Below are 19,146 nucleotides of genomic sequence, written 5' to 3' on the forward strand. Positions count from 1 at the left end.
TCATAGCTGTAGGCTGTAGCCAGCTTAATTTTTATAATTATAAAAATTATAAATGAGCCATTGTAAGAAAGTGCAAGACCTGTCAAACTCAATTACTTTTGAATAATTAATTTTATCTCTCAAATTTATATTTATTTTTAAATTATTCTTATTAATTATATATTAAGGGAGTTTCTATCAAGAGGTATAGTTCTAATACAAATTATTAAAGAAAATATTTCAAGAAAATCAACATACATTTTTAACAAATATTTAACTTAATTAAAGTTTTCTAATATTTATAAATTAATTATTTAGCTCCTATGTAACATTTCTAGAAGTATGGCATGGGTAACTTCAAAAGCCCAAGAGAGAGGAGAAGCCTCAAGAGTGAAGTCATGACAAAACCAAACTTCTTGTGTGTGTTTTAAATCATTTAATTTTCACAATTTTCATTATATATAAATTAATATGTAATATAAAATTCATAACACCAATTTCATCCAAAACACGAATCTCACCCATTAATCTATTGATATAGTATAGTGTAATATTGAGAGAAAAAAACGCGTTTATGCATGCACGCGCACATATGATGATCGAGTATATAAAACGGTAGTTCAATTCTAGAACCTAGTATTGACCGTGGAAGGTAGGGTTTCACATATAAATATAAATATATATTTGGCCAAAAAATATATATATACATATATATATGTATGTGTGTGTGTGTGTGTGTATATATGTTTATATAACAGTTACGTATGCTGAAAAGGAAGAGGGCAAAAAAAAAAAAAAAAAACATATACTGAAAAGGAAAGGTTAACAACCAACAGTGATTAAAGACAAAAAGGTCTACAATTCAGGCGCGATTTCCTTCCAGAACTTCAACTCTCACAAAAGAAATAATAATGATAATCAAACAAGGCTTCTCACGAAGCATTAAAATATTTGTATTTCTCGTAGTGTTTAACTAAAATTTCATTATCTGCAACTGAGTTAAATAATTAAGTTAAAGACCATTTAAATTTTTTTAATTTATAAAAGTCAATTACGTTTTCCCTTCCGTTTAATTTTATCATTGATTTTATTCTAATGATAACAGTCACATTTGCTCTTATAATTTTATATAAAATATCTCTTAAACCCTCTAACCCTAACAGTATTAATCTTAAATGACTATATTTTTTTCAAATAACTAAATTACCAAATTAAAAAAAATTAGTTAAAATTGATTAAAAATACAATTTTTTTTTTCATAACACTCGGGAGTGTGAGCGAGAGATAGCAAAATGAATAAAAGAAATATATGAGAGAGAATGTGATGTGAAAAAGGCAAGTGAAAGTGAGAAAAACATATAATTAATTAAGAATAAAAAAACAAATGAATTAAATGTTCGGACATTTTCAAGGTATAATGTAATTTATAAAAAGGATCACACTCATTCAAAAATCAAAACTTATAAAAAGAATTGGAAGAGGTAGGATTTGGAATTTTCTAAATATTAAATATTTTTTTATCAATTTTATCCCTAAATAATTATATCATCATTTTTTTCTATAAATTCTCTTTCATCTTTCTTCTTATTATTTCTCTCTTTCACATTACATCTTATAAATTTTGCCTAGCACTTTTTGTTTTTTAATTTTATTTGCGTGGCACTTTTGTTCTTGTTTTGTTTTTTTCTAACGCGTGTTGAGTGTTGACCACTAAGCGGTAGACAAATGGAAATGAGCTTCTTCAATGTGCGCTTCGGCTCCGCAGTCAAAGTCAACAGGCGGCCACCTCTTCCGCTGACTCTTCCTTCTCGCCCCAGTTTCTTCGAATTTACTCAAAACCCCCACTTTTCTCTCCCTATAAATCTCTCTCCTCCCTCGCTCCTTGCATCTATCTCTTCATTCCCAAACCCTAATCTAAATCCCCTCCCCTTCTCCTACCTCCAATTCTTTCCATTTTGCTGGGCTCTGTTTTCTTACCATGAGATCATTCAGACTCTTCGCCTTCCCATTTTTCAGTATTCTACTCATGGCGTTCTCTTATCTCGGCCAAGCTCAGGATCTCGCTTCTTCCCCATCCCCTCCTCCTTCGAGTGACGGTTAGTTTTCACAATCTTGGTTGGTTTCTTCTTTTTCTCATCGATCTTCCTCCCAAAGTTCCAAATCTGGATTTTTCTGAGTCTTTATTTTGGGGTTTGTTTTGCAGGAGCTGCCATTGATCAAGGAATCGCTTATTTTCTCATGCTGGTTGCGCTCGCGATTACTTACATGTTCCATTGATTTGGGATTATTTTGATCCCCTGATTCATTTTCCAGTATTCTTTTTCCTCCATACTTAGTCGAGGGAATTCCGATATCTTTGTATTGTAATTAGCAATAAAATTGATATTCTTTCATCACTCCATTGTTGCAATTTAACGATAAGGTTATACTCTTTCATTTGTCCATTTCCAGACTACGCTACTGATTGATTTCTTTCTTTCTTCATTTCTTCTCACCCCAATGCTTCTAAATATAATTAAAAAGATTTTAAATTCTGGAAAAGTTGGAATGATCTGAAAGGAACAGCTCGAAGCCCACTTGGTTACGGCATCGATTCGTGTTACTTTTCCAATCAGTAAGAATTCTAGAATGGAGCCAGCAGAGATTGGATTCCGTTACAAGCGCGTACAGCTGGTCAAGCGAACAGTTTTGACTTTTGAATGTTGTGGAATTTAAGGTTGGTCCGCTTAATTTAAAGTTTTAAATCCATTTGTGAAGTGGTCCGCACTTAACTGTAAAAACTGAATATAAAAAAAAAAAATTACAATCAAGTCTTAAAAAAATAATTATTAAAAAGTTTCAACAACATAGTTTGTAATGATAAATTCTAAAATAAAAAATTACAACCTCTTAAACTTGTTTTATAATTTTTTTTTTTTTTTAATCTTAGACCTCATTGGAATTCTCTTGTATAAAAGCTGTGAAAACTTAAAACCTGAGTTCTCGGGAAATTGACATCATATGGGAGTGTAAGTTCTATTATTAAATGAAACAATTTTTTTTTTTGTGACATGAAACAATTTTTTTTAAATCATATTTGCGCATATGTATCTATGTCAATATAAAATTTTAGTAATTATATTTGTTCTTTATTAGTTTTATTAGATAATTTTATGTCATTTCTTATCATATTTTATTCTTTTTATCTTGAAAATTTTCTATATGAAACAATTGTTGTAAAAACCGTCTGGCAACCATAATCAAATACCACATAGGCATCCCATCATCTAAATGAAAGTTAGATCAAGTACCACAGCTCAACAAGGCAATGTTGCTCCAAAAAAGATATTCCAATAAAAAAAAATAGTAACTATATTCAGTGAACTAACCATTCTATCATTTCAATCCCAAACCCACGTGCTTGTTTGTAAACACTGGGGATTCCAAGTTCAACCATGAGAAGCTTTCTGATTCTAGTGCGTCCACGGATATCAGAAACTTATCATTCACTGAATCATGTAAGTTGAGGACGAAGCTCGAGAAAGGGAAGTCCCTCAAGGTCCCTTGTGATATATTTTCTTACTCTCGGAATTTTTATCAACGTTCTTCACAGAATGAACCGGATTATCTCTTTACATCTTTTTCTATTCGGTTTGCTGATCCTTCTAGAGAGCATTTGGAAAGTGGGGATTTTTCTAGCCTAGGAAATTTGTGTACTTTATGTCCCTGATTAAAATGATCAACTCTGCATGAAGCTGAGAAATGTGAGGGACAAAGTGTTTTGAAGTAGAAATGACAACTTTGTTTTGGTGATATAAAGAAAGATTACGAGACCGTAATTCAAAAACTAAACAGGGAACTCATTTTTCAATACACAATTCAAACAGAAAGCTAAGCAGATTCCCTTATTGCTTACTCAGTAGATTATCAGAGTGAGGGGACACAAATTCAAAGCCAAGGAGAATTGTAAATAGGCGTTACAACAGATTTAACTTGAAGATATTTGTGAAGGGCATGAAGTCCATAATCTCTTCCAAATCCGCTCATCTTGTACCCTCCATAAGGGAAGTCATTATCAAAGGCAAAATAGCAGTTGATCCAAACAATGCCTGCACGAATGTTCCTTGACACTGTGTTTGCTATATCCAAGTTCTTCGTCACAATCCCAGCTGCTAGGCCATATCTGGTGTTGTTGGCACTCCTTATTGCTTCCTCAATGCTCCTATTGTTCATATTTCATGCTTAGTTCAACATTCAACCTCACAAGCCCCAGTTAAATGGAATGCAGAATCGTGAACTTACTTGAACTTAAATAGTGTCATCACAGGCCCAAATATTTCGTCCTGCGCTATTAGCATGTCCTCCTTTGAAAAAGAAAGGAAATTCCATGGTTAATTTTCTGTTATATTAAAAACAGCCAGTTCCAAGAGTTTTGGGTCTGAAATGCACCTTTACGTTGGTAAAAATTGTGGGTTCAATATAGTATCCCTTGTTGCCCACTCGCTTACCCCCAGTCAACAAAGTGGCTCCTTCTCTCTTTCCGTGCTCAATATATGAAAGAATTTTATCAAATTGCTTCTTGTCAACCTGCAATAGTGTTACAAAGTATCAGAGAATTTTGTTTGAGATACAGCGTCTGAAGATAGTCGTGCTTGCTTAAACCATCCTACCTGGGGTCCTTGCTGAACTTTAGGATCAAAAGGGTCTCCCACCACCCAAGCTTTGGATTTCTCCACCACCTTCTTCTCAAATTCCTCATAAATCCCTTCATGAACATAAACTCTGGAACTTGCAACACAAACCTCCCCCTGAAAGCTCCAATCCAAGAAGATCAACCACTGAAAGTGTAGCTTGTTTTTGTGAAGCAGAAATATACATCCTGAAAAAGCAATTTTACCTTGTTGCATAAGATGCCAAACAGGGCAAGATCAACGGCCCTGTCAACATCAGCATCATTGAAAATTATGAGGGGTGACTTGCCTCCTAATTCCAGTGAAACTGGTTTCAAATTACTCATTGCTGCTGCCTGCATTACTCGACGACCAGTTTCTGTTGAACCAGTAAAACTCACCTTCAAATAGAAAACCCAGATTTCTTTATCAGCTTTGATAGAGTCAAATGGAAAATAGTCTTTAACCCAATGCTATGAAACTCCCAAATACATGATATGCATGCAAATTACCGCATCAATGTTCATATGAGAGCTTATTGCAGCACCAGCAGTCCGGCCAAACCCAGGTATCACATTGAGCACCCCGTCTGGGATTCCAGCCTTCACAGAGAAAAATACAATTAAGCATAGTCTTCAAGAAATTGCATGAATCTAAATACGGTGTTCATCAAGTAGGTTGCATTTTCATGTTCGGCCTAATTTATTGCATCTAACTAGTCAAATGAGCTTAAATTGAGCATTTGCAATACTACAATACATTAATTTATTCACTAGCAAAATTTTACATTATGCATATGGTTACTCGTTATCATTCTGTATATTTTCATTCATTACATTTTATTTTGCATTTGTTTACTTCATCATTTAATTTCGCATATCAAGCATAACAAAAAGTGACTACTCAAACAAAAATATCCTCCAAACTTAAAGGAAGTCACACATTTGATTCTTCAACGATTTTCAGATAAATGCTATTTGCTAGTAGAAATAAGGAAATTTGCTTAAAGAAGGACCTGTATCCGGGGGAAAGTAAATAAAAGAAAAGAAAAACTATGTAAAATTCTTCCAGCTTTACTAAAAGAACTTAGAATAAAAATAGAATATGTGAAAAACCTTTTAAAACAACACAATTATATAGGATTAAGTTATATTTTTAAACTTTCACGGGAAAGTTTAGTAACAAACACTTAAAAATATATGCATAAAATTTTTCTCCAAAAGTAAACAAAACTATATCCAGCATACAAATAAGTGTACGAAAAACCCAATCCGTCAATGAAGTATGCTGTTCATCAAGTAGGTTGTTCTGTTTTCATACTCCGCCTAATTTATATTTTCTCTGATCAGTCAACGAGCTCAAATTGAAACTGGTATAGTGTAGAATACAGGGCCTATATCATATATGACTTCAAATTTTGACGTGCTTGGTTTGAGCACTCTCAATACCATAATACATTAATTTCTACACTCCGATTTTTTTAAAAAACATTGTACATATTATTCTCTATCATTCTTTATATTTTCATTGATTATGTCTCATTTTTCATTTGTTTACTATATGATTTAATTCCACAGATCAAGCATAAGAAAAGTGACAACTGAGACAAAAATTCCCTCACTAATGGAAGTGACCCTAGATTGATTCTTCAGCAATTTCTTAATAGAAAATGCCATTTGCTAATAGAGATCATCAAACTAACGTAAAGAAGAACATTTATCAAGGAGTAAAAGCAGGAACAACTTATGTAATAGCCTTGCAGTTCTGCTAACAATACTTGCAATAAAAATAGGAAATGTGGATCTTACCACCCCCCCCCCCCAAAAAAAAGAATATGGGGAATACTCTTTTTTGAAAAAACAAAAATATATATTATAGGATTTAGTCATAAAATAGTATTCACACTTTGATGAGAAAGTTTAGTAACAGAAACTTCAAAAAATCTATGCACAAACCTGTTCTTTCTCGAATCTAAACAAAACAATATTCAGTATATACAAACAAGCATTGACCAAGTCCAAGCTTGAGTTACTAGACCTTAATAAAGGGCAACGAACTCAATTAAACCGAAATACCTATTTAAACAATGATATGATCATATGACTGAACCATATTTATCAATTATCAAGCTTGAGGAACTATACCAGCTGAGAAAGATAAGCATAAAAGAGAGCAGAGAGAGGAGTTTGCTCAGCAGGTTTAAGGACCATGGTGCAGCCAGCAGCCAAGGCAGGACTAACTTTGGCGAAGAACATGTGGGTAGGGAAATTCCAGGGTATGATGTGGCCAACAACACCAATAGGTTCCATCAAGGTATAAGCGTGAAAATTCCTTGACGATTTCAACACCTCTCCATGAATCTTATCAGCAGCGCCCGCGTAGTAACGAAGAAGACTAGCTACATGAGGAATATCAACCGCCTTACACGACGTGTATAGCTTACCCCCATCAATGGTGTCCAAGGCAGCTATCTCCTCTAAGTTCTCTTCAATTAGATCGGCCCATCTCATCATTATCTTCGCTCTCTCCTGCTTGGCAGTTCATCGAACACTCAGCGTGCTACTTACTAATTACTGAGTACTACTACTTCAATAATGGCTTCGATCCATATATATCCGTTTAATTTGCCACTTGTATAGTATCAAAAAGAAGAAAAAAGAAGGCGAAGGTGTGAACATACAGAGCCGGTCATGCGCGGCCATGGACCAGAATCGAAAGCGACGCGCGCCGCCTTCACGGCGAGATCAACGTCTTCTTCAGTCCCCTCGGCTACTTCGGTGATCACTTCCTCTGTTCTTGGGTCCACAGTCTCAAATGCTCTTCCTGTTTACAATTTTTTTTTTTTAAATCCAAACACATATTTAATCTATAAAATAAAATTTTCTGACCAAAAAATCTATATAAAAATTCGTTAAAAGTCTATATAATAATTTAATATATTCAATATATTTGACAAAATTTATATCAAACTATGAATAATATGACTTATTTTTAAAATTCAATGCAATGGATTAACAAGTTTAATGATAATTATGTCATATTATATATTTTTTTTGGCCACCATTATATCATATTATATATATCCTTACAAAATTTTAATTGTGTTTACTTAGTTCTGTTGTTACATTCAGTTAAGTACATATTGGTTTCTACTTTCTGACAAAGCTCCGAGTCTTCATATAATATAAATACAGGGAAATCGGGAAAAGTCTTTTTATTATAAAATTTACTGCTAAAAAGGACGTAATTCAGAATTCTAACACTCTATGCATAAAATTTTGGAGAGTATCGATATTTTTTCTGTATAAAAATTTATTTACTCCCTTTCAATAATAAAATTTTCAATGGGTGATTTTTTTTCATAATTTATTAATATTTTATAATACAGTTAAGAACAAAACTAAATGTAGATCTTTTATAATGATGGAGAGAGAGAGAGAGAAGGGGAGAAGTTAGAACCTGAAATGGAATCAAGGAATTGTCCATTGATGAATAGCTTGGTGAACTTGATGGTTGGAGTATTGAGAGATGAATGAGGATGGACATGATGAGAGAGACTTGCCATTTTCTGTAGCTTGCCAATTACCTGCCAAGTTATAATGTTTAGAGGGTGAAAATCAGAAATTAAGTTACAGTAATAATAAGATCATATCAGCTTGTTTTAGTTATGAGGTGAATTATATTGGTGGGTATTATAATACTAATATGCATTCTTGGTTTCACATGATGTTCCTTCTTCCTCTTTTGGTGCCACTTTGGAGGACCAATTTAGGGCCAATGCAAAGATTAATGGATGTGCATGAAAACTTTGCTCACTTCTTTTATTTCCTCTTCAAGAATGAGAATGTGACTCTTTTTTTTTTTACCATTGCAATAATTGACATGTCAAAAGATCTTAAATTTAAATTTGATTAATATGTGCAATTGTAGTTGGGACAAAAAGGCTAATTACAAACCTTATTAAAGTAAAAAAAAAAAAAAGGTTTAAAATGCATTATTGCCTTTAAATTATTCTCTCAAAGTAATGGGTATCCTAGATTAAGTAGTGCAATGACGCCCTAAAGTATTGAAAAATCCATTACTTTCACCATTACATCAACAAAATTATGAAAAAGGCCTCAAAAATTACAAATAAGAACCATATAAAATTTTTTAATATCGATTAAATTGCTAAAAAAATACAAAATTATGTCAATGGACTAGTATTATTTCTAACTCATGTAAAAGACCATAATACCATTTTAACCAAACATTTAACTAGCTACCACATGACCAACCGCTTTATTGGTGACAACAACGGTAAGTAATTAAAAATAATTAATAATATCTTCTTAAAATGTTAATACTTTAATTTATAATTTTTTGGTTAAATACTTTAATATATTTGATAACATCAACGTCATTGTTATTTTCAAATCTAAAAGTCAACTTTTGAAATTTATAAAGTCTCCGAAATTTACAACTCAACTAATAAACCTGTCGTTTACAAATCTTCATAAATCGATATGTCATAACAACTATTATCAGGGTCAATTCAATCCATTAAAAATTATAATCACAATTGTAACTTAAATTTCAAAAAACTCATAATCCTAAACTTAAACGTGTTTTGAGCCCCAAAAAAAAAACTTAGGGCCTGTTTGGCAAATATCTGAAACCATGGTTTTGGGACTCAAACCATAGTTTGAGTAAAAAATTTGCCAAACAGGGAGGAAAATCAACAAACCACGATTTTGGTCTCAAAACCATGGTTTCAGAAGAAGCAAATTTGCTTTTGACTCAAATTGGAGAGTATGATAATGATTATACCTGTCAGAGTAGATTCCAGCGGTAATATAATTTTAACACCTCTCAATTATTTTTCTATAAACATATTCAATCTTATATTTTATAAATATATATACACAAATTAATTATTTATTAATTACATTAGTTTATATATTATTAATTATGTTGGTAAAAAATATATTATTAATAATTTTATTCCTTCAACTTAAAATATATTATAAAATCTATATTTTATGTAATTATCATATTAACTTATACTTTTTCTAGTAATTTGTATATATAAAAAGTGTTTCTGATAACAATTATCTAAACACTCTCATTTTATCAAAATCACTTTTTCACAAAATCTATTCTCCAAACTATAATTTGTTTCATCCAAACACCCCCTTAAACCTGTTAAAAAAATATATCTAGTCACCATTACATTTATACATAAACCGTAATGCTGAAACAAAATACAAGATATAAATGTGAAAACCAATAAGAATGCTTTAGCATCTCTGTTTTTTTTAGTTACAAGTAAAATCAAACACACGATGAGGGGAAAAAAATTAAAAAGAAGAAGAATACACAGAACGCTTTGAGCATACATATAAGAAACAAGATAAATAACCTATCTTGAGGCATATTTGATCTGATTTGTACATCAAATGCACATAAAAAGTGTCCGGAGAAGGTTAGAATAGTATTAACTCAACCTTCTTTCTTCTCACAATGAGAGCCACACAAACTTAGTAGAGAATGAAGAGAAATACGACCAAGAATTCTCCCTATTCACATATAGCTTTGAGAAAATTGTAAATAAGGACCTCTTGACATGTAAAATTGCGATTTGGGACTATAAATTTAGAAAATAACAAATAAGGACCTGGGTTTACTTTTGCAAATATGAAATGTGGATGAAATATCTAAAATGCCCCTCAACCAAATTGTAATTTGGTTTATTGAAGTTGTCATTCACTAAAGTGAATTTGTTATTTTCCATAATTAACTCGTTATTTAACTTACCCTCAACCAAGTTGTGATTTGGTCTATTGAAGTTATCATTCGTTAAAATAAATTTGTCATTTTTCATAGTCAATTTGCCATTTGATTAAGGGGTATTTTAGACATATCACCACAATTTCATATTTACAAAAGTAGGACTAGGTTTTTTTTTGTTATTTTCCAAATTCTGGGTCTCAAATCATAATTGTATATATTGGGAGTCTTTATTTGCAATTTTTTCTATAGCTTTCATGACTTGAGCATTCACTCTTCGATTTCACATTCATGAATCCAATTAATTCATAAAACTATTGAGCTAAATGTAAACAAAAAACCTAATTAGCTGAGAAAAAAACGTTCATGTATGATCACCAAATACGTTAATTAATTAATAATGATGCAGTAAGATCGGACACGCATGCATGTACATTATTTAGCATGGATCTTTGGATAATGTATGTCCAAAGATTTATACTTTAACCCTTTCTTATTCTTTAATATAAGATTTTTGGAGCAAAGAAGATGTTACTCCTCCCATTCTTAATATAGAAGCTAATTATGAAATTAATACTGGTCTTATATGTAAGACCTATTTTACATGTTTATTAATTTTTTCGCAAATTAATCTTATTGATATATCCTAAATAATAATTAAGTAAAAAATGAAGAAAGAGAATTAAGAAAAATATTCAGGATGTTTTAACAAAAAGTATCACACTAACTAATTTAACTAACATTTTTTATATATTCAAATTAGTTAATTAAGTCTTACATTAAAAATAAAAAAATATTATTTAAACAAATAAAATTCCAGAGTTGGCAAACTCTACTCCCAAGGTCACAGACTCTTTCATATTGGATAATGATCCCAGGGTCACTAGACCCCACTCTTTAGGAATAACCATAATAAACGAGGTTCACGCTATGCACGCAAGGGTTAATATATTACAATTATTGTTAATTGTTAATGCCCAAAAAAAATCATGATATTTAATCTCAATTAGATTCATTAATAATAGTTACATAATAAATCCAAATAGTATGTGTCATTTGAAATAATGATTGTTCACTTAAATGCCCATGGATAAATCTCAAATTTACCGCACTTGACAATAACCCAAATGGAATTCTCAGGAGTCTCAGCTCCAAAAATGGGTAACTTCTATATTTTAATCAGTGTCAGAAAGATCCCAAATTTTGAAACTCAGTTTTTTTGAACTAATTATTCTTGCGCCCTTATAAATGCCTTGATCACTCTCCTTCCTTTTATCCCCTCACACAAACACACAGAAAATGGCCGGTTTCTCCAATGGCAACCAGGCTGAGAGTTTTGCAAAGAGTCCAACCATCAAGTTCACCAAGCTTTTCATCAATGGACACTTCGTTGATTCCATTTCAGGTTTCTTTTCTTAATCTCCCTCCTCATTTTCTTCCTCTCACATGAATCTTTCTGGGGTTTTTTTCTTTTTTTCATTTCATAATTAACTCTCATGTCTATATTCAATAGGAGACACTCTTGTGGGACTTAGAGTAGGCTATGAAATTGTTGTTTATTATTGAAAAGCATAAAAATACCATATTTTTTTATCAATATTAATTATTAAACGCCATATCTATATATTAAAAAAAAAGCAGGAAAGACGTTTGAGACCATTGATCCGAGAACAGAGCAGGTGATTGCCAGTATTGCGGAGGGAACTAAGGAAGACGTTGATCTTGCGGTAAAGGCCGCTCGTCACGCCTTTGATTTCGGTCCATGGCCTCGCTTGCCCGGCGCTGTACCCTCTCTCTCTCTCTCTCTCTCACACACACACACACATGAACTCACGGGCGAATGCCGTCACTTTACATAACTTTGGCCAAGTGGCATCCTGCATGTCAAGCTTTATATAATAACTACTTAAAATTTAGCTGATTAAAGTAGATTGTTAAGTTAGCTACTTGTATCTAACATGAATTGAGATTTTTTTAATTGGGATATTTGGAGAATGAATTTAAAATTTAAAAGACAAAATGAACTGAAATCTTGTATTTAGAATCAAATATAATTCCTAATTAATTTTTATGTTATGAATGAGATAGAAACATATGAGACAAATATGTGATATAATAACTACTTAAAATTGAGTTGATTTAGAAAGATTGTTAAGTTAGTTATTTGTAATTGAGTTGAAGTTTTTTTAAATGTAAATATTTTAGAGAAGTGAACTAAAATCTTATATTTAAAATCAAATATAATTCCTAACTAGCTTTTATGTTATGAATGTGATAGAAATGTATGAGGCTATGTTATGAATGAGATAGAAATAGATGAGGCAAATATGTTGAAGGAGTTTGTTTTTTGGAGGGGATGCAAAACACCCATGTAAAGTGACCGTTTTGCCCCCTTTAGCTCCTATCATGAGTCCCCTCCAAAATTTTCAAGAAATTGATTTTTTGCGGTGGGATGATGATCAGGAGAGAGCAAGAATAATGATGAAATGGGCAGAAATAGTTGAAGAGAACAAAGAAGAAATAGCAGCATTGGATGCGATTGATTGTGGGAAGCTGTACCATTGGTGCAAGGATGCTGAAATTCCGCAAGCAGTGGCAGCCCTAAGATACTATGCTGGTGCTGCTGATAAGGTTCATGGGGATGTACTGAAAATGAGCAGAGAGTTCCAAGCTTACACACTTCTTGAACCAATTGGTGTGGTGGGACACATTATTCCATGGAATTTCCCAACCTTCATGTTCTTCTCCAAGGTTGCTCCTTCCTTAGCTGCTGGCTGCACTATGGTCCTCAAGCCTGCTGAACAAACCCCTCTCTCTGCTTTGTTCTTTGCTCATCTTGCCAAACTGGTATATGCCACATGCTGCAAATTATCAGCAAGCTTTTGTGTATATATATGGATAGATTAAGTCCACTTAAGAATATCTCAGCTTTTATGTATATTTAGATAGAAGTCTAGTTAAGAATCTATCTTTTGTGTAGGCTGGTATCCCAGATGGAGTGCTCAATGTTGTGCCTGGATTTGGTCCTACTGCTGGTGCTGCTCTTAGCTCACACATGGACATTGATGCGGTACTTCACTTGTTTGTTTACATTGATTCAATCCTGAGTTCTTTACATCTCAATGTGATAAAAATGACTAATCAACAACGATTGGTTCAGATGGAAGAGGCTTACTTTCCCTTTAAGTAAGGTTTTGAGTTTGAGCTTTGTAGATGGAAAAATACCATGTTGAATAGGCTAAAGAAAAAATATTTGAATTCAAAGTAGATCATAACACAAAATACTGAATAGTTGTTTAAAAAAAAAAAAAAGAATTTACCTTTAACCTAGTCCTCTTACATATAAAAGGGAGACACATTGCCACCCGCTTTGAGCATGTTCCCACAATCTCTCCCATTTAAGGGGGATGTGGGTTACCGCTCAAGTAAAAGGCTTTGAGCAAAATATTGAATCCTTATCACAAAAAGAAGTGAGGAATTAACTGTTCTATGTGTATTTACAATTGACAAACTTACCACATTGATTTGTTTGCTTTGACGGTCCTAATCAGTTTAGCCTTGATTCTTGTGTATGTGTAGGTCAGTTTCACTGGTTCAACAGAAGTAGGGCGTGAAGTCATGAAAGCTGCAGCACTGAGTAACTTGAAACCAGTTTCACTTGAATTAGGAGGTAAGTCCCCATTAATAATATTTGATGATGCTGAAATAGACAAGGCAGCAGAGCTCGCAATAGCAGGCATCATGTTCAACAAGGTGAAAGAAATAAACTTCTGTTTCACTAACTCTTATGTGCTCCTTTTAAAGTAGAACCAAATCATGGTCCTGATGCTAATTCATTTTTTTTCTTCTTGATTTGTGACTCACAGGGAGAAATCTGTGTTGCTAGTTCTCGTGTATATGTTCAGGAAGGGATCTACGATGAATTTGAGAAGAAATTGGTGGAAAAGGCAAAAGCTTGGGTAGTTGGAGACCCTTTGGATCCCAACGTGCAACAAGGACCACAGGTAATTGAGGAAACACAACAGAACTAAAACTAGACCCAAGTTTTGAAACCCACCAAACCAATATGTCTTGCTTCTCCTAAGAATGCTTATAATTTTCTACAGGTTGACAAGAAACAGTTTGATAAAGTAATTTCATATATTGAGCATGGAAAGAGGGAAGGAGCCAGGCTTCTGACGGGTGGCAAGAGATGGGGCCACAAGGGTTATTACATCGAGCCAACAATTTTCGCCAATGTCAATGTAGGTTCACTTAATTCTAACATCACATAAACATCGGCTTCAGTATGACAGCCTTTTTGAATTATCAACTTTTCTTTACCATTTTGCTGATCTCTCTGGGACATGAAAACTGGATTAGGAGGACATGCTTATCGCACAAGATGAAATCTTTGGACCTGTCATGTCACTAATGAAGTTCCGGTAAGCATGGTTGCATTATTTCCCATGCAATATCTTTAAAAAATGTGTGCACCAAAACCTTAATTCTGCCCCATGACTTCTAGCAATCAATATCAATAAGTAAATATAAAATTTAGTGTCAAATTGTTTATCTTCTTAAGCCACGTACACTTTTTTATCCTTTTTTTCTCTCGCACAATTCATTTGGTTTAATGCAACATTTTTCTACATTCTTTGATGGGGAATGGGGATAACAATAAAAAATGGATAAATTATCCACATTTTGCCTTCTTCTTCTTTTTTTTTGAAATGGCAAACATAGGACATAGATGACTTGTGTCTTAATCCTTACTTCTCCTGCAACACATTAATTTACTCTCAGTTAAAGTAATTTAACTACTGTACAGCGCCGATCTAAAATGGAAAAAAGAAGATCAAGGTGTACAAGAAAACATAGGTAGCATTGATGATTTTATTCTGTAGCAGCATAAATGGCTTCACAAATTCAATCACACCTCTAATCTCATGTGTTTCAATTCCATTTGGTGTTTTCACGCAAACAGCTAATTTAATACTCCATCCGCAACATTAGACTCCACTATGTAAATAAAAATGTTAGTTAAAGATAATAAATAGGTAAAAATTAAAAGTTTTTTTTTTTCAAAATATCTTTAAAAGGAGAGAGTATAAAAAAATTATTATAATAAAAAAATTATGAAAGAGAAAATATTTGATGAAAAAAAATGATAGTGTGGTAGATGTGATAATAAATATATTGAGTATTGAAATAAGTAATTAATGGGGTAAAATAGAAAATTTGCTATAAAATTTTAAGACAACTTGTAAATATTACTTATATTTAGGAATAAGAAAATAATGGTAGTTGTTGTTTATAAAAATAAAATAAAAAGACAGAGAGGGTACCAAACTAGTTTTTTTTTTACCAGGGAGTACCAAACTAGTTTAACTTTCAATTTAATCCTAAATATAAGATTTTAATTCATTTTATTTCTTATATTTCTTTTCTAAAATAGTTCCTATAATAATAACATATTTTAAAGATTTCATCGTACCATAGTTCTAACTAATACACATTATTAGTATTTAAAAAAATCTATTTATTATAAAGAATAACTTAACAAATTTTTTAATCAATTTAAACCAAATCATTTTAATTCACTTAAATTAATCAACAACCTCTTATATTGATTTTTTTTTTGCCTACCTAATTTAATATGATTCTGACTACAACACATCACAACTAATTAAGTAATCAGCTTACATGAATCAACATTTATTCTCATTTTTTAGATATAATATAAATCCCATTTCACAATTCCTTTTATTTTTCCCATTTGTTACCATTAACAACTGATATTCGTCAACTTGATCTATACCGGAATCATGTCGTGTCCAATATTTCTACTTTTGCTGTCGTCTCTATTTCGCGCTATTTACTCGGTTCTGGTTTCTTGCGTCCTTGAAACGCAGCACCATGGAGGAAGCAATCGGGAGGGCAAACAACACCAGGTATGGCCTCGCAGCAGGCATTGTGACCAACAACTTAAATATAGCGAACGCAATGTCAAGGTCCATCCGAGCAGGAACCATCTGGATTAACTGCTACCTCGTGTTCAGCCTCGATTGCCCTTATGGAGGCTATAAGATGAGCGGATTTGGTAGAGAGTCTGGAATGGAAGCTCTTCACAAGTACCTCCAAATCAAATCTGTCGTCACTCCCATTTACAATTCGCCATGGCTCTGAATTTATCTCATTCTACAACCTCGAGCTTCGATGAGTTTCCAGAATTCTCTCTGTTTGAAGAAATCCTGTGGTGATTTTTGCACCTAATCGTTTGCTAATTCAGCTCTTGATTATAGACAATTTCTACATAAAGGTTTCATTATAATTAAATCGAAACAGTCAATTTACACAGGATCTCTTCCCACACGCAAGATCATATGATCCTGATTTTATCCTTTCCCAGTTCACATCAACTAAACAGAGCTAAATGATAGGAAATCATTCTACAGTTCCTCTAATTTGAAGCCTAAATCCTCACTTGCTGCCTATCTTTCCCCGGAGTTTCACGCCCAGAACTCTTTCCATCTTCGCCAGCACGGCCTGATTCGGAACCGCTTTTCCGTTCTCGTACTCCTGCACCACCTGTGGCCGCTCGTTGATCTGCTTCGCAAGATCCGCCTGGCTCATCTTCTTCTCCAACCTAGCCTTCTGTATAGCTGTCCTCACCTCTGTCCTTAACTTCTGCAGAGCAGCCGGCTCGGTTTCTTCATCCAGCTTCCTCGCGTTGACGACCGGAGCATTCTTTTTATTCGAACCCGCGTCGAACTTCTTGATCGTCTGGACTTCAGCTCCTGATCGGAGTGCCTGGTTCACGGCCTTCGGATTGCGCAGGTCCTGGGTCTTGGGTTTGTTCTTGTGCAGAACCACCGGTTCCCAGTCTTGAGTTATGGTTCCCGTTGATCGGCTTGGCATTCTTAAACGAGAAGAACAACAATTCTGTACAAAAATAACAAAAATGGCGCTCAAATAAAGATGATGAATCACCAAACAACACTGGAAAACAACGGCATGGGAGAGGTTTATATAGGTGATGAGTATCTGGAACGTTCTCAGGAGAGTATTTGATATTTTCGCTCCGAGTTTTCTCTGGAACGTTCGAGGACGTACCGTTTTTCATGGGATCGGTTCTGTTCGGTTCGAGATCCGGCGGAAGATGATTACATGGCATTCATCTATCGGTAATGAAGCTTGCGTGGATTCTGACTCAGCAGTCAGAAAGGGTACTCGAGTTGAGGAGCGGAGACTTAATGTAAAAACCAATTTAATATTAAATATAAAATTTTAATCAATTTTATCTTTCTATCCATTTTAATAGTTACAGATGTCAAAAATTTTATCAAACAATAATTTTAGTTAATACATATTATTAATAAAAATATTTTAAAAAAGATAACATATATTTATTATAAATAATTAAATTAACTAATTTTATTAATATATTTAAATTAACTAATTTTATTAATATATTTAAATTAGCTCTTGTATTAAATACCGTAAGTAATATTTCATAGGCAATAAAAATATAATGAGGTTTTATTAATTAATTAATCAATTATAATTTTTATTTCTATCTTCAATAAAATTAATTAATCATGATTTTATTGAATTTTCAATTAAAAAATTTTAAAATAAAATAGAAAAATTTTAAAATAAAATATAAAATATTTATAAATAATACAGTTGCTGTAATATTTTTTCCTTTCATAAATTTTATACACTACGAGTGGCCGGGTTCGAAGTTCCTGATTTTATTTCATTTAATTAATAACTGACCAGGATACTGTATCCATTTGTTTTGTAGAGATCTTAATTTTAATTATTTTTGTAAATTATATATCATTTTATTATTTTAACTGTTCTGAAATATATATAGAGGAATATTAATTTAATCGAATAAAAATAAATTTGAATGAAACCTCATATTATAAAAAGAATATGATGTTATGGTTGATTTGTTTGACATGGAACCGTTTGGAATAACTGATAAGTAATTTTTATGTGAAAAGTAATTTTTATGTGAAAGTAGTTTTACTTTAACTTACATAAAATGTGTTTATAAATGTTTTTAAATATTATCCCAAATAATTGCATAAATTGTCTAGCGAACTTCAGATTGGCACTTTTTTTTTAAAACCAAAGAATTGGTGCCCGTTCAAATTAGTCCTGAAAAATTAATTTCGCTTTATATATAAAATAAATAGGAAAAATGAAAAAAAAGAATTGTTGAAATTTGAAATTTGAAATGACAAAATAGGCATGCAAATATATGAAATGACCAAATGGGCATGGGATATCAATCTGGAATTTTGACAATTTGGTAGAAAGACTAAAACGCCCCTGACATGTATTTGAAGCCAATTTCACTACCCGGTAATGATAATGACAACATTTGCAACGTGAATTACAATTTTCATAATGAGAGTTACTATCTCGCTATTGCCATTTGTAACTTGTTTCTTTCAAACCCAAATAACATATATTTAGAGCCAATTTCACTACCCTAGTAATGATAATGACAACATTTATAATGTGAATTACAATTTTTTTAATAAAAGTTACCATCTCACTATTATCATTTGCAACTTGTTTATTTTAAATTCAAGTAACATGTATTTGGAGCTAATTTCACTACCCCGACAATGATAATGACAATATTTGTAATGTGAATTACAACTTTCGTAATGAGAATTACCATTTCGCTATTGCCATTTACAACTTGTTTTTTTCAAACTCAAGTAACATGTATTTGGAGCTAATTTCA

At 32.5% G+C, this 19,146-nt stretch overlaps 3 protein-coding genes and 1 long non-coding RNA gene across 4 annotated transcripts; 2 read left to right on the top strand and 2 right to left on the bottom strand.

Annotated features, from left to right (window-relative positions):
• The first annotated feature begins 1,874 nt into the window (after window positions 1-1,874).
• Window positions 1,875-2,423, top strand: LOC114731089 (uncharacterized). Its single transcript, XR_003738878.1, has 2 exons — window positions 1,875-2,075; window positions 2,183-2,423. It is a non-coding gene; the product is annotated as an uncharacterized LOC114731089 (long non-coding RNA).
• Window positions 2,424-3,772: 1,349 nt separating this feature from the next.
• On the bottom strand, window positions 3,773-8,193 carry LOC114731106 (aldehyde dehydrogenase family 2 member C4-like). Its single transcript, XM_028918230.1, has 9 exons — window positions 8,088-8,193; window positions 7,309-7,451; window positions 6,773-7,156; window positions 5,141-5,230; window positions 4,856-5,029; window positions 4,629-4,766; window positions 4,408-4,545; window positions 4,261-4,322; window positions 3,773-4,180 (listed from the first exon to the last, which is right to left on the bottom strand). The coding sequence occupies exons 1-9, from the start codon at window positions 8,191-8,193 to the stop codon at window positions 3,907-3,909; spliced, it is 1,509 nt and encodes a 502-aa protein (XP_028774063.1). The 3' UTR covers window positions 3,773-3,906.
• A 3,503-nt stretch (window positions 8,194-11,696) lies between these two features.
• On the top strand, window positions 11,697-16,692 carry LOC114731103 (aldehyde dehydrogenase family 2 member C4-like). Its single transcript, XM_028918228.1, has 9 exons — window positions 11,697-11,802; window positions 12,039-12,181; window positions 12,861-13,244; window positions 13,378-13,467; window positions 13,977-14,150; window positions 14,264-14,401; window positions 14,504-14,641; window positions 14,760-14,821; window positions 16,292-16,692. Exons 1-9 carry the CDS (start codon window positions 11,697-11,699, stop codon window positions 16,563-16,565), a joined length of 1,509 nt encoding a protein of 502 aa, XP_028774061.1. The 3' UTR covers window positions 16,566-16,692.
• Window positions 16,693-16,743: 51 nt separating this feature from the next.
• Window positions 16,744-17,398, bottom strand: LOC114731105 (multiprotein-bridging factor 1c-like). The gene has a single exon (XM_028918229.1). It carries the CDS (start codon window positions 17,295-17,297, stop codon window positions 16,860-16,862), a length of 438 nt encoding a protein of 145 aa, XP_028774062.1. The 5' UTR covers window positions 17,298-17,398; the 3' UTR covers window positions 16,744-16,859.
• Between the last annotated feature and the right edge of the window lie 1,748 nt (window positions 17,399-19,146).

The sequence above is a fragment of the Neltuma alba genome, unplaced genomic scaffold (genome assembly GCF_004799145.2).
Source record: "Neltuma alba isolate B1F8T4 unplaced genomic scaffold, ASM479914v2 tig00012803_pilon, whole genome shotgun sequence".
NCBI lineage: Eukaryota > Viridiplantae > Streptophyta > Magnoliopsida > Fabales > Fabaceae > Neltuma > Neltuma alba.